Source organism: Neocloeon triangulifer, unplaced genomic scaffold (genome assembly GCF_031216515.1).
Source record: "Neocloeon triangulifer isolate White Clay Creek 2 clone unplaced genomic scaffold, ASM3121651v1 ptg000014l, whole genome shotgun sequence".
Classification (NCBI taxonomy): domain Eukaryota; kingdom Metazoa; phylum Arthropoda; class Insecta; order Ephemeroptera; family Baetidae; genus Neocloeon; species Neocloeon triangulifer.
The window spans coordinates 20,821,836-20,845,756 of record NW_026775556.1 but is presented as its reverse complement, the minus strand read 5'-3'; the positions used below and the strand labels follow the sequence as shown (position 1 = coordinate 20,845,756).

At 34.7% G+C, this 23,921-nt stretch overlaps 2 protein-coding genes across 2 annotated transcripts; one reads left to right on the top strand and one right to left on the bottom strand.

The window, feature by feature from the left end:
- Positions 1-2,298: 2,298 nt before the first annotated feature.
- LOC132199538 (uncharacterized) lies at positions 2,299-7,714 on the bottom strand. Its single transcript, XM_059624337.1, has 9 exons — positions 7,637-7,714; positions 6,528-6,636; positions 6,123-6,183; positions 5,318-5,449; positions 5,107-5,240; positions 4,626-4,799; positions 3,709-3,811; positions 2,684-2,872; positions 2,299-2,633 (listed from the first exon to the last, which is right to left on the bottom strand). Exons 2-9 carry the CDS (start codon positions 6,606-6,608, stop codon positions 2,617-2,619), a joined length of 891 nt encoding a protein of 296 aa, XP_059480320.1. The 5' UTR covers positions 6,609-6,636; positions 7,637-7,714; the 3' UTR covers positions 2,299-2,616.
- Positions 7,715-18,041: 10,327 nt separating this feature from the next.
- LOC132200872 (keratin, type I cytoskeletal 9-like) lies at positions 18,042-20,633 on the top strand. Its single transcript, XM_059626639.1, has 2 exons — positions 18,042-18,582; positions 19,280-20,633. Exons 1-2 carry the CDS (start codon positions 18,278-18,280, stop codon positions 19,836-19,838), a joined length of 864 nt encoding a protein of 287 aa, XP_059482622.1. The 5' UTR covers positions 18,042-18,277; the 3' UTR covers positions 19,839-20,633.
- The last annotated feature ends 3,288 nt before the right edge of the window (positions 20,634-23,921 follow it).

Sequence of the window (23,921 nt, the reverse complement as noted above, 5' to 3'; positions counted from 1 at the left end):
ACTCAGAAGATACATTTAAATTTCACGACTATGAATATACTTATTCCTCCTTTTAGAAAACATAGCGCGCCTCACTGGATTCAATGAAACTGCCTGGACTAACCTTCAACCTCTAACTCAGACGATACATTTAAATTTCACGACTTTAAATAATCTTATTCCTCCTTTTAGAAAATATAGCGCGCCTCCCTGGATTCACTGAAAGTGCCTGGACTAAATCTCAACCTCTAACTCAGACGATACATTTAAATTTCACGACTATGAATATACTTATTCCTCTTTTTAGAAAACATAGCGTGCCTCAATGGATTCAATGAAACTGCCTGGACTAAATCTCAACCTCTAACTAAGACGATACATTTAAATTTCACGACTATGAATATTCTTATTCCAGCTTTTCGAAAAAATAGCGCGCCTCACTGGATTCACTGAAAGTTCCTGGACTAAATCTCAACCTCTAACTTAGACGATTCATTTAAATTTAACGACTATGAATATTCTTATTCCTCCTTTTAGAAAATATAGCGCGCCTCACTGGATTCACTGAAAGTGCCTGGACTAAATCTCAACCCCTAACCCAGACGATACATTTAAATTTCACGACTGTGAATATTCTTATTCCTCCTTTTAGAAAACATAGCGCGCCTCACTGGATTCAATGAAACTGCCTGGACTAACCTTCAACCTCTAACTCAGACGACACATTTAAATTTCGCGACTATGAATATTCTTATTCCTCCTTTTAGAAAATATAGCGCGCCTCACTGGATTCACTGAAAGTGCCTGGACTAAATCTCAACCTCTAACTCAGACGATACATTAAAATTTCACGACTATGAATATTCTTATTCCTCCTTTTTGAAAATATAGAGCGCATCACTGGATTCACTGAAAGTGCCTGGACTAAATCTCAACCTCTAACTCAGACGATACATTTAAATTTCACGACTATGAATATACTTATTCCTCTTTTTAGAAAACATAGAGCGCATCACTGGATTCACTGAAAGTGCCTGGACTAAATCTCAACCTCTAACTCAGACGATACATTTAAATTTCACGACTATGAATATTCTTATTCCTCCTTTTAGAAAATATAGCGCGCCTCACTGGATTCACTGAAAGTGCCTGGACTAAATCTCAACCTCTAACTCTGACGATACATTTAAATTTCACGACAATGAATATTCTTATTCCAGCTTTTCGAAAAAATAGCGCGCCTCACTGGATTCACTGAAAGTTCCTGGACTAAATCTCAACCTCTAACTTAGACGATTCATTTAAATTTAACGACTATGAATATTCTTATTCCTCCTTTTAGAAAATATAGCGCGCCTCACTGGATTCACTGAAAGTGCCTGGACTAAATCTCAACCTCTAACTCAGACGATACATTTAAATTTCACTACTATGAATATTCTTATTCCTCCTTTTAGAAAATATAGCGCGCCTCACTGGATTCACTGAAAGTGCCTGGACCAAATCTCAACCTCTAACTCAGACGATACATTTAAATTTCACGACTATGAATATTCTTATTCCAGCTTTTAGAAAATATAGCGCGCCTCACTGGATTCACTGAAACTGCCTTGACTAACCTGACACATGACTTGTCATAATTTTCAGGTGTTTAGGATATTTTCTGTTAGGACATATTCAATTCTTACTTTTAGAGCATTTTCTTTATGATATTTTCTGTAGGACATTGTCTTTAGGACATTGTGATTAACCCGATAAATACCTTGAATTTCTGCCGCAAATTTTCTTCCGAATTCGATTGATTGTGCATTCCGAGGTTCACGTCCACGTCTTTCGCTTCCAATTTTTTTCCCCCGCGCCCATTGAAAAGACAATGCGCCGCTAAAATTCATGTTTTACTTTGAAAATTTTCCGAACAAATTAAGTTCAATAAAACAAGAAAGTCGTGCAATTCATAAACCGCACCTGTGACGAGGAATTTTTTTTAAATGAGTGTCGCACCGAAAGAATCTGTCAAACGTCCTGTATCCGTTTTTATGGAAATACTCGCGTGCCAAGGGTATTGAAAATATTAAATTGTTGTATAGTATTATTTTTACTTTTATTATTTTATATAGTTTTTATTTATTAATTTTTTCATTGGAGGAAAAAACCGTTTTTTAGTTAACTTTATGCTGTATGAAAAAAAAAATATATTTGAATTCAAATTGAATTACATTGTCACTGAATTTAGTTGCAAATTCTATATTTAGTGCCATCTGGCACGAAAGCTAATTCAGATAGTTTGCTTTGTTTTAAATTAATGCATTTATGCTAATCGAATGCTAAATAAAATCAATTTTTATTTTCACATCTTATGAAGGCTTTTCTGCTCACAAAATCAGAATCAAGAAATAATAACATTTTTGCTATCAATAAGTTTAGATTTTAGTCCACTTCACATAAACCAAGACTTAAACACCTGTGCGCAAGCAAAAGCGTTTTCTGATAAATAATTTCAGATGAATAATTTTCGGACAAATGCTGAAAAAAAATTTCGGATGTCTTTTTTTCTGACAATTAAGGGTTTCCCAGCGCCTCTCCGGTTTCTCTTTTTCGGCGACGTTCGCCCGATCGGCGTCCGCAGTTTGCAAAACTTTAGTTTGGGCCAAAATCTGGAAACCTTGAAATTTGCATTTAATCAAAATGGAAATTAAATTAAAACCTTTTTTGGATTTTGCTTTGGGTATTTTTGGCATGGAAGATAAATCGACGGACGCTGAAGTGATTTCACTAAAAAACGGCAACAAATCCTGCCACGTTGAGGCTCTAGTGGTTCTATGCGAAGGGGCGGTCCTCATTGCGCGTAGATAAAATCGTTTTTCTCGCTCAATAAATAAATATGGTGTCCAATCTGAAACAATAGAAGCAATCAGTTGGAAGCTGCTAAAAAAAATGGAGCAACTTCCCAAATTCTGGGTTCGTTTTTTGAAATTCTTTATTTTTAAGGCTATCAAAATATAATTTATATCCCCTCAATCAAATTTGCCGCCTTTCTTGACAAAACATTAAACATTTTAATAATAAATTTTTGCAATATATGCCTTTGAAATTTTGGTAACGGAATTTTATGTAGTCATTTTATTGTTTATTCTTCTAAAGTAATTAAAAAAAAAAATAAGGATCTTTAAAAATGAGCAGAAAGGGCAATACAACTATCAAACGCCCGAAATCAAAAGAGACGCGGCCGCTCTGAACCAAACCATAAAAAGAAGAACAATCGCAAGCACTGAAATGCATTTGGCTTTGCCTTGCATTGAGGTCACATATGAGCACCAGCCTATAACTCCGAAGAAAGTTGGCTGGATTTTTCTACTAAAACAAATATTTTATAAAAAAAAAAACTTTAAATTTTCCGTCTCAACTACTGCTTGCACAGCCAGCGTGGGAGATTGCTCGAGGGAAGGTGGCTGAGGTCGTCGTTCTAGGGCTTGACGATTGAAAGGTAAAGGCGCTCCAGGCGAACTTATTTTTGGTCGGTGTTTTCTTCAAAACATATTTCACAAAATACGAACGCAAATCGTGGATTGCGCGACCGAATTTTTTTGCGCTCAAACCTAAATTCTCTCAAAATTAATAGTGAAGCGCAGAGGCAGACAAAACGAAACGACGCCAGTCACTAACCAATCAAAACTTTTGTGGCGTCCATTGAGAATCTATAATATATTCCGCGGGTTCAATTTTACTTACTTTTTGATGTGCAGATTGAATTCCCGTAGAGGTCGCAGATCCTTTTTTCAATCTTTTCCTCACTATAACACCTTTGCTCTGGTAGGAAATCTAATTTTCTACGCTGCCGATGGAGACAAAATTGTGGAAATAAAACGATGTTTTATAATTATAAATCGAAAAACTAGAAAAAATTAATTATTGGACAATTCGTGAATAGAACAATCGATCCTGCTGTCGTCGCTTTTGAATATTCGCGCGCGCCATCAAAGTGATGCGTGGAACAATGGACCACCCCCTACCCCTGTGAAACAAGGTTCCGGTGGAACAACAGGCCGTGTATCATGAATACGTGTGCAGAATTTCCATGGGACGAAATGGAAAAACAATTTTTCGGTCGGTTGTAAATTAAAAAATTATTCTAATTATTCGGCTATTTATGAGATGAGTTTTTCTGAATTTGTAATTACGTTGAAAATTTTGCTTGTTAATGAAACAATTGCATGTGTAGATGAATTCATAGCTATTTTCGCATCTTAAAAATGTTGAAATCTCGCTCTAGAATCGTTTTTCCAATAAATGTTAATTTCTCCAAAAATAGAAATAAATGATAAAAAAACCGTTTCTCTTTCTAAAATATATATATAAAAAAAAAAAAAACAAGACGGAATTCGTAAAAACTCCCATCATCATGGCAAATATATGGAATTATTTTGACGGATTTTTCCAGTCAAATTTCTTGTCATAATTTTTCAACCATTTATTCAAATTTAGTTAAAAAAAAAAATGCACAACCCGTTCAATTTTTTCTGGAATATCAAAATTCAATTTTTTTGTAAACGAAATCGTTGCAAAAATCTGAATAGAAATAAAGCTACAAAATAATTAGCTACTCGCGCCTTCTAAAAATGGAAAAGGCAAAAGTTAATCATACGTACATGCCAATTATTGATACCATAAAAATGTTCGTGTTCGTCATTCCTGTTGTCCCAATTCCATAAACAGGCAGGCTGCAAATTCGGTGTCAAATCCAATTTTTCAATTTGGCAAACGAAGATCATCTTGGAATAAAATCTGCCGTGCTTCAATTTTACCTTCTTTAGGTCCAAAATCTGAAACCATAGCGTATAAATTTTGAGTATTCAAAAGTGTCCTTTAAGTTTTATTATTATCCCGTTTTTAAATTTAAAAATTGTGCCATTGAAAACACATTTAAAGCGAACGTTAATTCAGGAAATATAATTTTTAAATCACTTAAATTCATGGCAACATAGGTTTTAATTAAATTTACACGTTCAGATCAGATTGAGGAACATTGAATTATTTTCATCTTGAGCAGAAAATCGTCGTTTTTGGAAAATAAAAAAAAAACTAAAATTTACAAAAGTTGGTGAAAGTGCGGCAAAAAAGGATATATACCTTTTTATTCTGCAATAAACCTTTTTCCTCGAAGCACTTTTGTTTATCATTATCATCTTCGTCTTCACATTTGCCAGCATAAAGTTCAATTTTTTCCCCTTCTTTATGCGCTTTGTGTAAATAGTACCCATAGTCTAATTGAGAAATCAAAAATCATTTGGTGTTAATTTTTGAAAACTTGCAAAACAATAATTCTCTAATCAATACTTACAAGTGATGATTGTTTTGTCTGATACAAGAACTCCATAATCCCATCTGTCATCAACCGTTTTGAGGAAAACAACCCACGGAGGGTTTCCATGACTTTCGTTCCATCGGCCGCAGTCATTGAAATTTTGAACGCCTGAAAATCAATTATTGAGAAATTTTATTTTTGAAAGAAGTTACAAGTGCAGCAAACTCCAAACGGAGTTTTCGGCCGGTGCTTCTGTGACTGGAAAGCAAGACTTGAAAGCGAAGCAATCCATTTCTATACGCATTGTTTTACATGCAAATTTTTACAAAGAGTAAAATGTCAACTCGTCGATATTATAAAAGTGACAAAAACCATATTTTAATATGAAATTCAACAGATTATTTTAATTAAATTGAACGAATATTGACGATGATTAGTGAAAAATTTTTATTCCCAGACACTTTGTTTTTCTCTAAAATCATAATTTTGAGATTATCCAGTTGGAATTTTGAATTTTTACCGAGTCAAAGGCTTATAAAAAAAAACTTTTCTGGAAAACCTTGCACAGAATATTTGGTCTTAATTATTTTCGAATAAAAAGAAATTGAAAAATGTGTGATCGTTTTTAAAGTTGCGTTTAAAACCGAATTTTCCGTCCTTTTTCTAACATTAATAATGGGGACTTAAAAAAATTGAAAATTGCAAGTTGGGTGAACTTAAAAATTTATGTTTCACATCTGGAGATGCAATAATAAATTTTGAGCTTGATATTATTTGAAGGTTGTGAAAGCATTGAACTTAATTTAAAAAAAAAATTAATATTGAATTGAAACTTTCATACCTGGAGCTTCAAAAATTGATCGATTTGTTCCATAATTCCAGCAGTCGGTCGAGTTAATTTTCTGTGAAAAATGATAAAGTAATTTTAATTTTTTATTTTACTTTAATTAATCATAATTCTATTTCTTCTAACAGATTAACCGTAATTTGCCAAAATTAAAGTCGTAAAGGTTGAGAAATTGAAATAATATTTTATTTCAATTCAAACCGTTGGACATAATTTTGCCTTCAAATAGTTTCAATATCGAAAAGTAGAAAACTTGTTAATATTTTTTCAGGACATGTTACAAAAAGTTGATTTTCTCATAATTTTATTTAAACTCCGATTTTATCTTCAAACAGATCCAGTCAATAAAAATTAATTGAATTCAAGGAAATTTTTGATACGTTTTTGGTTTACTCTCACCTCTATTTTTTCCTCCCAAGTCTGGGCAGAAGCAGAAAAAGTGCAGACGGCGAAAATCCAAATCCAACTTCCGATCTCCATTTTCAACCTTGACTTTTGCAAATTTTGCCTGCAATGTTTAACTAACCAATTTTTACCTTGCCAGGAATGAATTTTTCAAAAACATTTAGATGAAATTTAGAGTAATTTTTTTTTTCGCCAAACAATATTGAAAATCTGCAGATTTTGCGATATTTTCCCGAGTGGTCAAACTTTTTGACTCTCACAGCTAAAGAAATGTTCCCTAAAGTGAATAATTTCAAGCAAAAGTAGTAAACATTTTACACAAACTTTTAATTTAGTTGAATTTCAGCACTCAAATTTTACCATCGTTTCTTTTAATAAAAAATGATTAAATTTAGAAATGGAAATAAAATTTTGGGAAAATTTGCACAAATAACTCTTGCAAGTTCTGAAATTCAAGTTGGTAAAAAGTTAACTCGATCTTTACCAAATTTTGATCTTCTGAATTCCACCTAAAGTTGCGTTTAAGTTTTAATTGAGTTTTTATTTTTTGTGAGCCATTTAAAATTGAATTTCCTAATTTAAACTCAATATTTTGGTATTCCATTAATTCTCGCAGTTCCAGTCCAGTAAAACTATGTGAAAATCTCTTAACAAAAACTCTTTTTGATCATTTGCTACTTTGCGTCTCTGTTAATTAGGCAAAGTAGAAATGATCACTCACGTATTGATACCCTATTTCCAAAGCAAAAATTTTCCTCCAATTTTGTTCCATCAAAATCTGCCAAACACCCTTTTTTTGTTTCAAACTCTCGCCTAGTTAAAATTTAATTAAATAAATTGTTTGGAATAAAATATCCGTAAAATGAGGGCAAACAGAGCAAGAAAACTGGCCTGGATCGCGATGTCACGCAATTCCAGGATTCGCAAACACTAACAACTATTTGAAGCTATCAAATAAGATCATGAATAAATATTTATTTATATTTTTACTGTTTTGAATAAATTAATTCCAGAAATATCGCGGCATTTAAAATAAGAATATATTATATTAAAATATGCACATGACAGGATTTGAAATTCCCCAGAAGGGACAGAAAACTTACTTGGAACTCGAGCCCTGTCGATGATCGCGATTGAGAAGCGAAGAGCGAATGCCGAGTGCCCTCCCAAGCCACTTGCTTTTGTTTGAGCCAATTGATAAAAACTCTCGCGCCGTCCGTGGTTTCAATCACGTGGTCGCGCCGAAATAATTAATTCCCTTCAGCATTACTTGAATTATGAATTCCCCCTTTTTTAAAACACGAATTAATTTCTTATGAATTTTTATTGAATTTTTAAAAAGTTCTAAATTTGTACACAAAATTTTGGAGAGCAAATAAAGTGGACATCAAAGGGCAAAGCGGGACAGTCCTCGTTGAAAAAAAATTAGTTTTATTCAAAACCGAAAAACGATTCTTCCATTTTCATTCAGGATCTGTGAAGTGATTTATTTTCCTGGCATTTTTCTCATCTAAATTGATCTATCTTGTTGAAATAATTCCAGGAAAAAAGGATAATTATAATTCCTTGAAAAAATTTGAGCTTCAAGAAAGAATCATTGAGACTAATTGTCAATTAAGGGAAATTTTTCTTAATGCCATTTTACTTGAAATTGAGGAAATTTTCAAAACGAGCAGTTTTCAGGAAAATTTTCACGTAATTCATTGTTGTAAGACACGAATCGTTTTTTTTTTTGCCAGGCAAATTCAGTTCTTTCGAGACAAATTTCTGAATAAAATTTAGGAAATTGATTTAAACAATGTGGAAAAATTCTTCTTGGCCTTGTATATTTTGCTCCTATAGATTTGCCAATAGTTTGAAAATTACTGTCTAACTTTATTGTATTTAAAAAAAAAAGAACGCAAGACTGGACATAAAGACGTGGGAAGAAAACTTTTGGACCATAATTAAAACAACTTGGACGCTTGATTCGCTAAATTGAATTAAAATTTAAAATCATAAATTTCATCAATCAATCAATTGCAAAATTTGTCTTTGAAAGTGAAATGTTTAAGATAACAAAATATTCAATAGATTAGGTTTTAGTGATCAAAAATTATTATTAAATCAAAGTGCTCTAGATAAAATTATTCTTAACCTCCAAGATTTTGAGTTGAGGGGCGGTTGTGGAGGAAAATCGGCAGAGATTGCAGGACTTTCCAGTTTTAGATTGATAAACCCGCACAACAGCATCCGGCGGCTCAGATTAGAAGCTCATATTTCAGATCGCGCCGAAATAGAGCGAGGCAATTTATTTGCTGCTAATTGTAAGCTAAATTAACATTTTTATCATTTTAAGACCAGAAATAAAATATCTTAAAATTAACGACCGATTTTACTTCCGTAAAATTCTTTTTGGCATAAAAATGCACGCATTTAAAAATGAACAATATTTCTTAATATTTTTTTTGCCTTTGCCTATCAAGTATCAAATGAGATTAAAACGTGCTGAGACGCTCAACAGTTCCTTTGCTGCCTTAAATTTTCAATTTAAAATTTGCCCCTTTTTTATATTTCTGTCGCTTTTGCGGCTTAATTATTATTATTGTTGTTGTTCATTCTTCACAAATCAGTCAAATGAGAAGAAAATTTCAAAATGTGAAGAAACGGCAACACCTGTGGCAAACGAGTTGCTAAAACGCGGGGCCTCAAGAGAGGTCCGCGCCGAGGTGGGGCCGCAAGCTGATTAATTAAAAAATTCAAGTCTTTTTGAGTTACCATAATTTTCAATTACATCAAAATTTTTGCGTGCAAGAGGCAAAATTTTGTAATTAAATAATCAAATTATTATTAATAAAAGTTGCTGGCGGTTGTTGAGGAAAATCGGCAGATTGTGCGGGTTTCGTCAGTTGGCAGGGGGCGTCATTGATAAACTTTGACCATCGCAGCATCTGCTGTCTCAGATTGATAGCGCCGAAATCAAAGCAGACGCAATTTATCTGTTGCTAAGCGAGAGCAAAACTGGTATATTTTCCATAACATACTCGAAATTTAATTTCTTTCAAGCAACAAATGTATTTTGTCTCAATTCGTACAATACATTTTGAATGAAACAATTTCGCATAAAATCAATCACCAAAATTAAATTAAAAACAAAATGAGAGAGAAAATGAATAGAGAGTTTTTTGTTTAATCGGTGTTTTAAATGGCCGGTTGAATTAAAAAATTTATTGGGCAGAATATTAGAGTTTCAGAAAAACAACTCAAGAGTTTTGGTTTTCTCATTTTGATATGAACTTGACACTTTCTGTTGCGTCGGTTTGCTGGTGCAGATCTCTGCGGGGAGCGAATGACATTTTTTTCACACGTTATTTGGCCAACATAAGTGCAAATCCTGCAATCAAAACAAAAAACTCGCACAGATGCGTGTGTGAATCACGAAATTAAACATCTGGTCTCCGGTCCCAGATCTGCTAATCAATTTAACATTTTAGCATTAATAATTTTATATTTCTAGCCCTAAAATCGCCAGAATAGAAACCAACCAATCCAAGTCCAAAATATACCAAATTTTTAAAGTATGAAGCACGCAGAAATTATTCGCTTTGAGATATATTTTTATTTCCTGCAAATTTTTATATGAAACGTGTTTCTTTTTACGTCTCTTTTTAATACAACGCCTAACCTGTGCTGCCGGTTGCATACCTCAAAGGCAACAGGTAAACTTTATTAAATTCTTCCGATTATGACTTTGACGAAAACTGAGCACCGAAGCGTGTTAGCAATAAAGAGGGCGTGTTATTGAACTTCCTGGAAAGCAGATAGTTGCCGAGATTTTAACCCTGAAAAACTCCTCCTGCAGCGTGAATCGATTTCGGTTCGGCTGACCAAAGTTTCCATTCAAAATTAAACTTGCATAATGTGAAAAGAATTCAGATAAAAATCACTTCAGCGTAGGAATTATTAGGATATTTTTTGAAAAAAAATTTTTGTTTTTCGTGTTTCAAACTCCAGTTTATTATAAAATCTACAAACTTTCCAATGTTAAAATTTTATCGAGTTAAATTTAAATATCCTGAAGATGGACAAATATTAAAACTATGAAATGTGACATTGCTTGGATATATTTTACAAAAATTCTAAAACTACCGAAGAACAATTAATGTGAAACCAATTTGATTAAAATACAAGAAATTTATGCGGGCGGGACGAGGAGGGCGAGAAGTTGGTTGCCGGCCTCGAGCATCATGTTGCCGTACGAGTTGGGGGCCTCGGTGGCCCCTTGGCCGCTCTGCTCGCCGCAGCCGTACTTGGCCTTGAGCTTGGCCATGTCTTTTTCGGTGACAAAGTGTCGGTTGCCGATCTCGGCGCCGTCTTGCTGCGAATTCAAAAGAGCGCTCAAAGTAATGAAAAATCAATTTTGATCACATTTTAAGTGAGAATTTTTTATTCAGGGTTTTTCTTTTGGAAAAGCGAGAACTCAGAAGCGGCACCAGCGATACATTTAAATTTCTTGACTTTGAAGGGATAAGCTTCCAAATAAAATTCAGCAGAATTCCTTTTGTGTTGTTTAATCAAACTGGAAAACAAAAATTACAATCAGCATAAATTGTTCATGAGAAAATAATTATTCAAAAAGCACATGGCACATGGCAAAAATTTGATCAGCTCATTATGAATTAATTGTTACTTGAGCAAGTATAAAAATACATTCATTTAGTTAAGCAAACATTTTTGATTGATTTAAACTTTACTCACCCCTGAGGAAGGGTTTGAAATGAATTTATTTTCGCACTAATTTGACGAGAGTGCGTCTTGCCAAAAGGAGAACAAGAAATGGCCGATTTGCGGAAATGAGAAATGGGCGAGACCCCCGCACGTGCGCCCTCAAGTGGAGACCGCCACAACTTTGATATTCTTATTCCTCCATTTAGAAAATATAGCGCGCCTCACTGGATTCACTGAAAGTGCCTGGACTAAATCTCAACCTCTAACTCAGACGATACATTTAAATTTCACGGCTATGAATATTCTTATTCCTCCTTTTAGAAAATATAGCGCGCCTCACTGGATTCACTGAAAGTGCCTGGACTAAATCTAAACCTCTAACTCAGACGATACATTTAAATTTCACGACTATGAATATTCTTATTCCTCCTTTTAGAAAATATAGCGCGCCTCACTGGATTCACTGAAAGTGCCTGGACTAAATCTAAACCTCTAACTCAGACGATACATTTAAATTTCACGGCTATGAATATTCTTATTCCTCCTTTTAGAAAATATAGCGCGCCTCACTGGATTCACTGAAAGTGCCTGGACTAAATCTAAACCTCTAACTCAGACGATACATTTAAATTTCACGACTATGAATATTCTTATTCCTGCTTTTCGAAAATATAGCGCGCCTCACTGGATTCACTGAAAGTGCCTGGACTAAATCTCAACCTCTAACTCAGACGATACATTTAAATTTCACGACTATGAATATTCTTATTCCTCCTTTTAGAAAATATAGCGCGCCTCTCTGGATTCAATGAAACTGCCTGGACTAACCTTCAACCTCTAACTCAGACGATACATTTAAATTTCACGACTATGAATATTCTTATTCCTTCTTTTCGAAAATATAGCGCACCTCACTGGATTCACTGAAAGTGCCTGGACAAAATCTCAACCTCTAACTCAGACGATACATTTAAATTTCACGACTATGAATATTCTTATTCCTGCTTTTCGAAAATATAGCGCGCCTCACTGGATTCACTGAAAGTGCCTGGACTAAATCTCAACCTCTAACTCAGCCGATACATTTAAATTTCACGACTATGAATATTCTTATTCCTGCTTTTCGAAAATATAGCGCGCCTCACTGGATTCACTGAAAGTGCCTGGACTAAATCTCAACCTCTAACTCAGACGATACATTTAAAATTCACGACTATGAATATTCTTATTCCTCCTTTTAGAAAATATAGCGCGCCTCACTGGATTCAATGAAACTGCCTGGACTAACCTTCAACCTCTAACTCAGACGATACATTTAAATTTCACGACTCTGAATATTCTTATTCCTGCTTTTCGAAAATATAGCGCGCCTCACTGGATTCACTGAAAGTGCCTGGACTAAATCGCAACCTCTAACTCAGACGATACATTTAAATTTCACGACTATGAATATTCTTATTCCTCCTTTTCGAAAATATAGCTTGCCTCACTGGATTCACTGAAAGTGCCTGGAAAAAATCTCAACCTCTAACTCAGACGATACATTTAAATTTCACGACTATGAATATTCTTATTCCTGCCTTTCGAAAATATAGCGCGCCTCACTTGATTCACTGAAAGTGCCTGGACTAAATCTCAACCTCTAACTCAGACGATACATTTAAATTTCACGACTATGAATATTCTTATTCCTCCTTTTCGAAAATATAGCACGCCTCACTGGATTCACTGAAAGTGCCTGGACAAAATCTCAACCTCTAACTCAGACGATACATTTAAATTTCACGACTATGAATATTCTTATTCCTCCTTTTAGAAAATATAGCGCACCTCACTGGATTCAATGAAACTGCCTGGACTAACCTTCAACCTCTAACTCAGACGATACATTTAAATTTCACGACTCTGAATATTCTTATTCCTCCTTTTAGAAAATATAGCGCGCCTCACTGGATTCAATGAAACTGCCTAGACTAACCTTCAACCGCTAACTCAGACGATACATTTAAATTTCACGACTATGAATATTCTTATTCCTCCTTTTCGAAAATATAGCACGCCTCACTGGATTCACTGAAAGTGCCTGGACTAAATCTCAACCACTAACTCAGACGATACATTTAAATTTCACGACTATGAATATTCTTATTCCTCCTTTTAGAAAATATAGCGCGCCTCACTGGATTCACTGAAAGTGCCTGGACTAAATCTCAACCTCTAACTCAGACGATACATTTAAATTTCACGACTATGAATATTCTTATTCCTGCTTTTCGAAAATATAGCGCGCCTCACTGGATTCACTGAAAGTGCCTGGACAAAATCTCAACCTCTAACTCAGACGATACATTTAAATTTCACGGCTATGAATATTCTTATTCCTACTTTTAGAAAATATAGCGCGTCTCACTGGATTCACTGAAAGTGCCTGGACAAAATCTCAACCTCTAACTCAGACGATACATTTAAATTTCACGACTATGAATATTCTTATTCCTTCTTTTAGAAAATATAGCGCGCCTCTCTGGATTCAATGAAACTGCCTGGACTAACCTTCAACCTCTAACTCAGACGATACATTTAAATTTCACGACTATGAATATTCTTATTCCTCCTTTTCGAAAATATAGCGCACCTCACTGGATTCACTGAAAGTGCCTGGACTAAATCTCAACCTCTAACTCAGACGATACATTTAAATTTCACGACTATGAATATTCTTATTCCTCCTTTTCGAAAATATAGCACGCCTCACTGGAATCACTGAAAGTGCCTGGACAAAATCTCAACCTCTAACTCAGACGATACATTTAAATTTCACGACTATGAATATTCTTATTCCTGCTTTTCGAAAATATAGCGCGCCTCACTGGATTCACTGAAAGTGCCTGGACTAAATCTCAACCTCTAACTCAGACGATACATTTAAATTTCACGACTATGAATATTCTTATTCCTCCTTTTAGAAAATATAGCGCACCTCACTGGATTCAATGAAACTGCCTGGACTAACCTTCAACCTCTAACTCAGACGATACATTTAAATTTCACGACTCTGAATATTCTTATTCCTGCTTTTCGAAAATATAGCGCGCCTCACTGGATTCACTGAAAGTGCCTGGACTAAATCTCAACCTCTAACTCAGACGATACATTTAAATTTCACGACTATGAATATTCTTATTCCTCCTTTTTCGAAAATATAGCACGCCTCACTGGATTCACTGAAAGTGCCTGGAAAAAATCTCAACCTCTAACTCAGACGATACATTTAAATTTCACGACTATGAATATTCTTATTCCTGCCTTTCGAAAATATAGCGCGCCTCACTGGATTCACTGAAAGTGCCTGGACTAAATCTCAACCTCTAACTCAGACGATAAATTTAAATTTCACGACTATGAATATTCTTATTCCTCCTTTTAGAAAATATAGCGCGCCTCTCTGGATTCAATGAAACTGCCTGGACTAACCTTCAACCTCTAACTCAGACGATACATTTAAATTTCACGACTATGAATATTCTTATTCCTCCTTTTCGAAAATATAGAACGCCTCACTGGATTCACTGAAAGTGCCTGGACAAAATCTCAACCTCTAACTCAGACGATACATTTAAATTTCACGACTATGAATATTCTTATTCCTCCTTTTAGAAAATATAGCGCACCTCACTGGATTCAATGAAACTGCCTGGACTAACCTTCAACCTCTAACTCAGACGATACATTTAAATTTCACGACTCTGAATATTCTTATTCCTCCTTTTAGAAAATATAGCGCGCCTCACTGGATTCAATGAAACTGCCTAGACTAACCTTCAACCTCTAACTCGGACGATACATTTAAATTTCACGACTATGAATATTCTTATTCCTGCCTTTCGAAAATATAGCGCGCCTCACTGGATTCACTGAAAGTGCCTGGACTAAATCTCAACCTCTAACTGAGACAATACATTTAAATTTCACGACTATGAATATTCTTATTCCTGCCTTTCGAAAATATAGCGCGCCTCACTGGATTCACTGAAAGTGCCTGGACTAAATCTCAACCTCTAACTCAGACGATACATTTAAATTTCACGACTATGAATATTCTTATTCCTGCCTTTCGAAAATATAGCGCGCCTCACTGGATTCACTGAAAGTGCCTGGACTAAATCTCAACCTCTAACTCAGACGATACATTTAAATTTCACGACTATGAATATTCTTATTCCTCCTTTTAGAAAATATAGCGCGCCTCTCTGGATTCAATGAAACTGCCTGGACTAACCTTCAACCTCTAACTCAGACGATACATTTAAATTTCACGACTATGAATATTCTTATTCCTCCTTTTCGAAAATATAGCACGCCTCACTGGATTCACTGAAAGTGCCTGGACAAAATCTCAACCTCTAACTCAGACGCTACATTTAAATTTCACGACTATGAATATTCTTATTCCTCCTTTTAGAAAATATAGCGCACCTCACTGGATTCAATGAAACTGCCTGGACTAACCTTCAACCTCTAACTCAGACGATACATTTAAATTTCACGACTCTGAATATTCTTATTCCTCCTTTTAGAAAATATAGCGCGCCTCTCTGGATTCAATGAAACCGCCTGGACTAACCTTCAACCTCTAACTCAGACGATACATTTAAATTTCACGACTATGAATATTCTTATTCCTCCTTTTCGAAAATATAGCACGCCTCACTGGATTCACTGAAAGTGCCTGGACTAAATCTCAACCTCTAACTCAGACGATACATTTAAATTTCACGACTATGAATATTCTTATTCCTCCTTTTAGAAAATATAGCGCGCCTCTCTGGATTCAATGAAACCGCCTGGACTAACCTTCAACCTCTAACTCACACGATACATTTAAATTTCACGACTATGAATATTCTTATTCCTCCTTTTCGAAAATATAGCACGCCTCACTGGATTCACTGAAAGTGCCTGGACTAAATCTCAACCTCTAACTCAGACGATACATTTAAATTTCACGACTATGAATATTCTTATTCCTTCTTTTAGAAAATATAGCGCGCCTCTCTGGATTCAATGAAACTGCCTGGACTAACCTTCAACCTCTAACTCTGACGATACATTTAAATTTCACGACTATGAATATTCTTATTCCTCCTTTTCGAAAATATAGCGCACCTCACTGGATTCACTGAAAGTGCCTGGACTAAATCTCAACCTCTAACTCAGACGATACATTTAAATTTCACGACTATGAATATTCTTATTCCTGCTTTTCGAAAATATAGCGCGCCTCACTGGATTCACTGAAAGTGCCTGGACTAAATCTAAACCTCTAACTCAGACGATACATTTAAATTTCGCGACTATGAATATTCTTATTCCTCCTTTTAGAAAATATAGCGCACCTCACTGGATTCAATGAAACTGCCTGGACTAACCTTCAACCTCTAACTCTGACGATACATTTAAATTTCACGACTATGAATATTCTTATTCCTCCTTTTCGAAAATATAGCGCACCTCACTGGATTCACTGAAAGTGCCTGGACTAAATCTCAACCTCTAACTCAGACGATACATTTAAATTTCACGACTATGAATATTCTTATTCCTGCTTTTCGAAAATATAGCGCGCCTCACTGGATTCACTGAAAGTGCCTGGACAAAATCTCAACCTCTAACTCAGACGATACATTTAAATTTCACGACTCTGAATATTCTTATTCCTCCTTTTAGAAAATATAGCACGCCTCACTGGATTCACTGAAAGTGCCTGGACAAAATCTCAACCTCTAACTCAGACGATACATTTAAATATCACGACTCGTCGAAAGCTAGGTTGCTGTGGAGGATTTCCCGTGAATATCTAATCCAAAATTATTTAATTTGTTAGGCGCAAGCCTTCCTCTCTCGCATTTCAAGCAGAAATTGAACATCAATCCTTTAATATTAGATTTCATTAATTATATGCCCTGCTGCAAAGCAATGTTGTAGAAAGATATTTTTAGTGCTTTTTATAAACTTCAACCTCGTAAAATAATTAATAATATTACTAACTACATTAAGAGCAATAAATTGAGAAAAGCTTATCCAGATAAAAAAAACAGTAATTTATTTTTTTAATGTATTTTTTTAAACAATTTATTTTATTTAAAATTGTATTGAAATGAGTTTCTTATGATACGATGAAACAGTTTATATATAAAATATAAATTAAAAGTCACCGCGCAAATAGTAAATGGCCAAAGATATAAATTATAATTTTGAATGATAAATCGTCCACTCCATTTCTGCCTAATTACACAATGGCGCGCGGCACTTGCATAGCAGCCTATTGGGCAAGTCCGCCCTATACCTACCCGATATACTATCCCTAACACTTTGTGGTGCTCTGCAGCAATGTATACACATGTAACGGTGTCTTGTTACCATATACTGTGGCGCGCTTCTAAGAATCGTAGGCTGCACGTTGATATAAATACTGCGATCAAAATAAATGCTCAGAGAGTATTTTACTCAAACCATTCTGCTATTTAAAGTCGGAAAAACATCTTCTTATCTTCTCTCTCCCACAGCCCACAGCTGTCTCTCAAAAGTTAATGAAGCTTATGTGCATAATCCGTTTAGTGAATTTAGGCATAACAAAATGAAGCTTTCTTTGTTTATTCCTTTAATATTCAAATTTATTCTGCCACATCCTTTGAATTCGTTTTGTCCAAAATTGTTTTTGTCCAGATAATAAATTTTCCACGAGTTAAATTTTTTTATACACTATTGTAAAAAACTATAATTTGATTGCAGGTTTCAACATCAACATTCACAATCAACGTTAATATATTTTAAATAAAATTGTTTAAAAAATTAAGAAAGTTTGAAACCAAATATATTTGATTTGATTTTTGATTGCGTTACTGTGACGTAACTTTGTTGTCAAAAAGGCATAAGCAAGAAATTTCAACAATGCCTGAGAAACAAGCACACCTTCCTGATCGCCCGTCAATTTTCCTATTAATCGGCGTCGTAATTCACAAATAAACCAACCGAGCATGAAAAAAATAATGGATGATCCGCCGGCGTCAACCCGGAAGGCTGGAGCGCGCCGAACTTTAGTCAAATTTGCGGAAGGAGAGAAAGTAGCGTGGAGGGAAGTTGTGTCGCGGAAAAAAGCGACGCGAATGGACGGACGACTTCCTCTCGGTGGACACTTGCCTCCAACGGTTGTTATATATAGTGGTGGTTGGCGCGATGGACGACATCAGTCCCAGGTTGACATGATCGGCAGGCACGCCAGGGCGGCTTCGGCCGGAATGATCCTCTGCGCGGCTCTCGCCCTCGCAGGAGTGGCCCACATGTGAGTGATTTAAAATTTTATTTACTCCCAATTTGTATTTATAAATCTCAAGCGTAATTTTTCTATTAAAGAAAATACCAAATTTCAATATAGAAAAAAATTTACATTTTTATCACCTTTTTAATAACAATTTCAGAAATAAAAAAGGGAAATATCATTTTTTAATTTTATGTTACTTTTGTCGTAGAATTTCACGATCGAGGGTTGATTCATGGTGATTTGAATTTAAAATTGGCTTTACATCGATGGGTAGAGCAGGATATAATTTTTTGAAACAATAAAAAAGTCTCAAAAACCCACCGATCGAGGAAAAGCCGATTTTAAATTCAAATCACCATTTTATGTTACTGTTTTATTTAATTTAATTAAAATTAAAATTTTTGTGTTTCTGTTGTCTTCTAAGTCCTGTATTTTTAAACAATAAAATAAATTATTTTTATTTTCCATTTCTATTTAATATTGTGGCGCCAACCGATGACGATTAGTTATTCATCAAAGATGGAAAATTGAGAAATTATTGAAAGTCTGTATTACTGTGATTAATTTACATTGAAACTAAATTACATAATTATTTTTTTCCAAATTCGATAGTGTATTTTTTAATTTTATATCATTATTTGAAGCCTCTGTGCTGCTGCTGCTCTAAACGTTTTATTTAAACATTTAATGTGATTAATTTATTTTCATATGTGTGCAGGGATGATATGGAGGACACTTCTGTGGTCGAGTCAGTTATCAGTGAAGTGCAGGTGCGTCCTCCGACTGACCTGTTTGAAGCGGCAAGTTCATCCAGCAAAGGCTCGGGCGGAGACAAAGGTGGCAAAAAAGAGTCCAGTTACCACAATTCGAAGTCATTCAAGGGCGACAATGGGTACAAGAAGAGCGACAGCTTCGACAAGGCGGACGGCGACACGTGGGGCCACGAAAGCCACACGAGCACCGGCAAGAAGGGTGGCGGCGAGGACGGGGGATCGTGGAAGGACAGCGGCACCTGGGCCAGCAGCCACTCGTCGGACGATGACGATGGCGGCCACGGCGACTACGGCGGGATTGGCGCGCACAGCCACAAAATCAGCCAGGGCAAAGGCCTGTTTTCCTACGAAGACGAAGAAGAGTCAGAGGATGCGAGTAAAGACGCGGCGGGCAGTGAAGAGGGCGACGGTGGACATGGAAGTTTCAGTGAAATGTACGACTCATTTTTATCAAAATTCGACGATGACGAGGAGGACGATGAGGAAGATGAAGATGAGGAGTGAATAAATTTTTAAATTTAATGGATTTTTTTATGAACTGCAAGTCGAGAGGCGGGCGACACATGATAAATGTTGATCCGTTGAATTTTTAATCTAAAGGGGGGCAAAAGTGTTTTTGACCACTAAATGCAGCCCTAATTCACGAAGGAAATTATATTTAAGAAATAAAATTTAATTAAAAAGGCACTTTTAAAACTTAAAACATATCTATGAATAAATCTAGCCAAGCTCTTACTTTAAATATAAACAGTTTATTAACGAAAAACAAATCGGGTGCATCAATAATTATAAAAATCATTGCAAATTTGATACCTAAAGTGGATCCAGCTATTTTTCTCAGTTGGCAAAACAAAATTCCCGTAGGATGAAATGTGAAATTTTACTACATCAAATCAGGAGAGTAATCCCTAAAACCATCTTTTTTTTCTTTTTTCTAGATATAATTTCCATATAAAATCACGGTCAAAAAATAATACTGAGGAGTACTTAAGCCACTTAAGCAATGAGTGAGCGTCCGAACGCGGAAAATATGAGCGCTTTGTGCAAGTTAAATGGTTGAGCGCATTCTGCACACTGAACGGGTATTTTTTTTTCTCTCTTTCTCTCTAATGCGGCTAAACTTTGTGACATTTGAACGGATCAAACGGTGTCGCCTCAGTCTGTTAACTTTTCAGCAGAAAATTACCAAAGCAAAAAACGAGGTGACAACATTTCCTTGTGAAATTTTCTTAACTTTTCTTTCTGTCAAATGTAGTGAAGCTAAATTTTAACAATTTTTTCAAGTTTATCTGACAAATATTCAACTGAGTTGTACATGTAAATAATAATAAAATAAAAAAAAACTTGAAACAAAAGTTCATCGAAAACCATTGCGTTTTACTACGTCATGATCCAGCTGAGTGAGAAAAATGCGAAAAACCTAATCATTTCCAAGCCATTGGGTATCAATTGCGATAGGGAAAGACGCAATTCAGTGGATTACCTCACGACCGATGTTACACTTAATAGGAAACGATGCAGCTCTCAATCTATTTTGAAATCGATTGTCACACTGCCGCTTTTTTGTGCCTGGCGCACGCACTACTGTGCTTCAGTGACAAAACCGTTTAACAAAATGTGTACTCGGCGAAAGTTGCGAGCGCGAAACAAAACTGCGCTCTCTGGTTCACTAAGCTTCTCTGGAAAATTCTAATTGCATCATCCAACGGTGGAGAAAAAGTGGAGCAGATAATATCCAGCATGCCAAATTGCACATCTAACTTCTATTTAAATCCTCTATATAAATAAATAATTGTTTTTCGATTGCATCAGCTTATTTTTTTTTTAAACGTTAAAATAAATAACATTTGTGGGAATTTTTATTTTGTACATAAGACAAAAATTAATAAAATATGTAAACATCAATAATTAGTCACGGTTCTTTCCTTAATTTGTAATAATTTTAGTCTCAGTCAGGAATTTCTAAATTAATGAAAATAATTATAATTATTTTTTTTAACGGGACCCACTTTTGGCATGGGGTCGGCGGATCTTGTTGAAAATTGGTAGTTTGGTTGCCCTTAGGGTGTAGACAAATAGTTTAGAAGGATTTTTGAAAATTCTCAAAATTGCCTATTTTACAGGGGCTCAAAGTTGGGGATTTTTAAAAAAGGTGTTTTCGAAAATCAAAAATATCTCAGGTCCTGCTGCAGATAGCGCATGTGTGTATATAAACAAAGTTGTAGGAAATTAGACGACCTACAACTTTGCCATAGTGACCAAGGTCGTAGGTCAAAGTTCAGGGTCAATTTTTTAAGCTTGAATTTTTTGATGCGCCACCAAAGTACCTAGTACATAAAATTTTTTTATTCCATTATAGCCAAAAGTTGCTCTAGTTGGTAGTCAACAACATATTGAAATTTGGCGAGACTGTTTTTTTCTGTTTTCGAGATATTTTAGGTCAAAAGCAGAAAAACGTGGTTTTCCGAGCATTTTCCTACACAAATTAACATTTAACCGCCCGTAACTCTTTTCCTGCTAGAGTTACGCAAAAATGTATAATAACAAAAAATGATTGCCTTGACCTGTTCTTTCAAACCATGTATCGCACATAGTGACCAGGTCACAAAAGGTCATTGACCCCGGTGACCTGTGACCTTTCCAAAAATATTTGCTGGAAATGTTTCACCTCGATGAAAAGAAACACAAGAATATCTGAAATTCAGTTTTGCACTTGCAAGGTCACAGGTCACCGGGGTCATTGACCTTTTGTGACCTGGTCACTATGTTCGATACATGGTTTGAAAGAACAGGTCAAGGCAATCATTTTTTGTTATTATACATTTTTGCGTAACTCTAGCAGGAAAAGAGTTACGGGCGGTTAAATGTTAATTTGTGTAGGAAAATGCTCGGAAAACCACGTTTTTCTGCTTTTGACCTAAAATATCTCGAAAACAGAAAAAAACAGTCTCGCCAAATTTCAATATGTTGTTGACTACCAACTAGAGCAACTTTTGGCTATAATGGAATAAAAAATTTTTATGTACTAGGTACTTTGGTGGCGCATCAAAAAATTCAAGCTTAAAAAATTGACCCTGAACTTTGACCTACGACCTTGGTCACTATGGCAAAGTTGTAGGTCGTCTAATTTCCTACAACTTTGTTTATATACACACATGCGCTATCTGCAGCAGGACCTGAGATATTTTTGATTTTCGAAAACACCTTTTTTAAAAATCCCCAACTTTGAGCCCCTGTAAAATAGGCAATTTTGAGAATTTTCAAAAATCCTTCTAAACTATTTGTCTACACCCTAAGGGCAACCAAACTACCAATTTTCAACAAGATCCGCCGACCCCATGCCAAAAGTGGGTCCCGTTAAAAAAAATAATGCCATTTATAATCATTTTACTACATCATATAATTGAGTTGCAACTTTATCTTCAGAAAAAAAGTCATTTGCCTTGAAAATCGTCTTATCTTATAGAAGTCAGTAGTGCGGTCTGCATCAAATAGAAATCAATCATCCATCTGAACAGATAGTACATTTTTTCTTGATCAGGCCGCAGAAAGATCCAGAGAAAAAATTACCACCAAAATTACAGAGAGACGTTCTTCAGTGCACCATCAACGGAATTGAAAGTGGTATTGTTGGCAAAAATAAAAAAAAAATTGATAATTTTCAAATTATATTTCTGAATCTAAAGAGAAGGGAATAAAATAAATAATGAGGGAAATTCACGTATGCTAAACTGGCATCTGCAAATCTCATAAGATGTAAATATATCTCTCAAATAATATAATTTTACTCAAAAGACAAATTTAACTATTGCTTAATAATTTTATTAATTATATAGGTAATTAACCTTAATGAACATTAATAATAATAAGTTTAAAATAAAATTATGAATTATTTTTACAATAAATTAATAATTATTAGCGCATTTTTTAAATTTTATTTTATTATTAAATTAATTATGTTTCATTTATAAAATTAATGTTCTTTGTAATGAATTTTGTTTTGTGTAATTTTTTCATACATGAATACAAAATAAATCGGATTTAAAAACAATTTTTGTAAACTAATTACGAACTCCTTACTTCAATCGGTAATCATCATCCATTGTTACGAACGATTTTACTTCTCAAACCAATTTGTACAGAGAAAGGAGCCAATAAAATGTTAAGTTTTTCCAGGCATACAGAAATAAAAAGAGTATTTATTGATTATTTCGATTGCTCGATGATATTTATAACAATTATTAACTCAGGGAAATTTAAGGTCTTCAATAAAAGTTTCCAAACTAAATATCATTCACATTTCATATCTGATTCATTCAGATGTTTTGAAAAAAAAAATATAAAGTGAGTGAATTGTTTAAAGTGTTGAAGGAAAATTAATTCAAATATATTAACTTATGACGGGCCTTCAGGTGTACAAAATTTTTCATAAATTTCACGGGACCATTAAAAAATAATTTAAGTCATTTTAAGTTTCTACTGGCACCACTTATATTCAAAAATACTTGAACCGAATGGAGAATAAATTAATAAAATAAAGAACAATTAAAAATTAAAATCAATCTTGAAACTTAGATGTTCAATTAC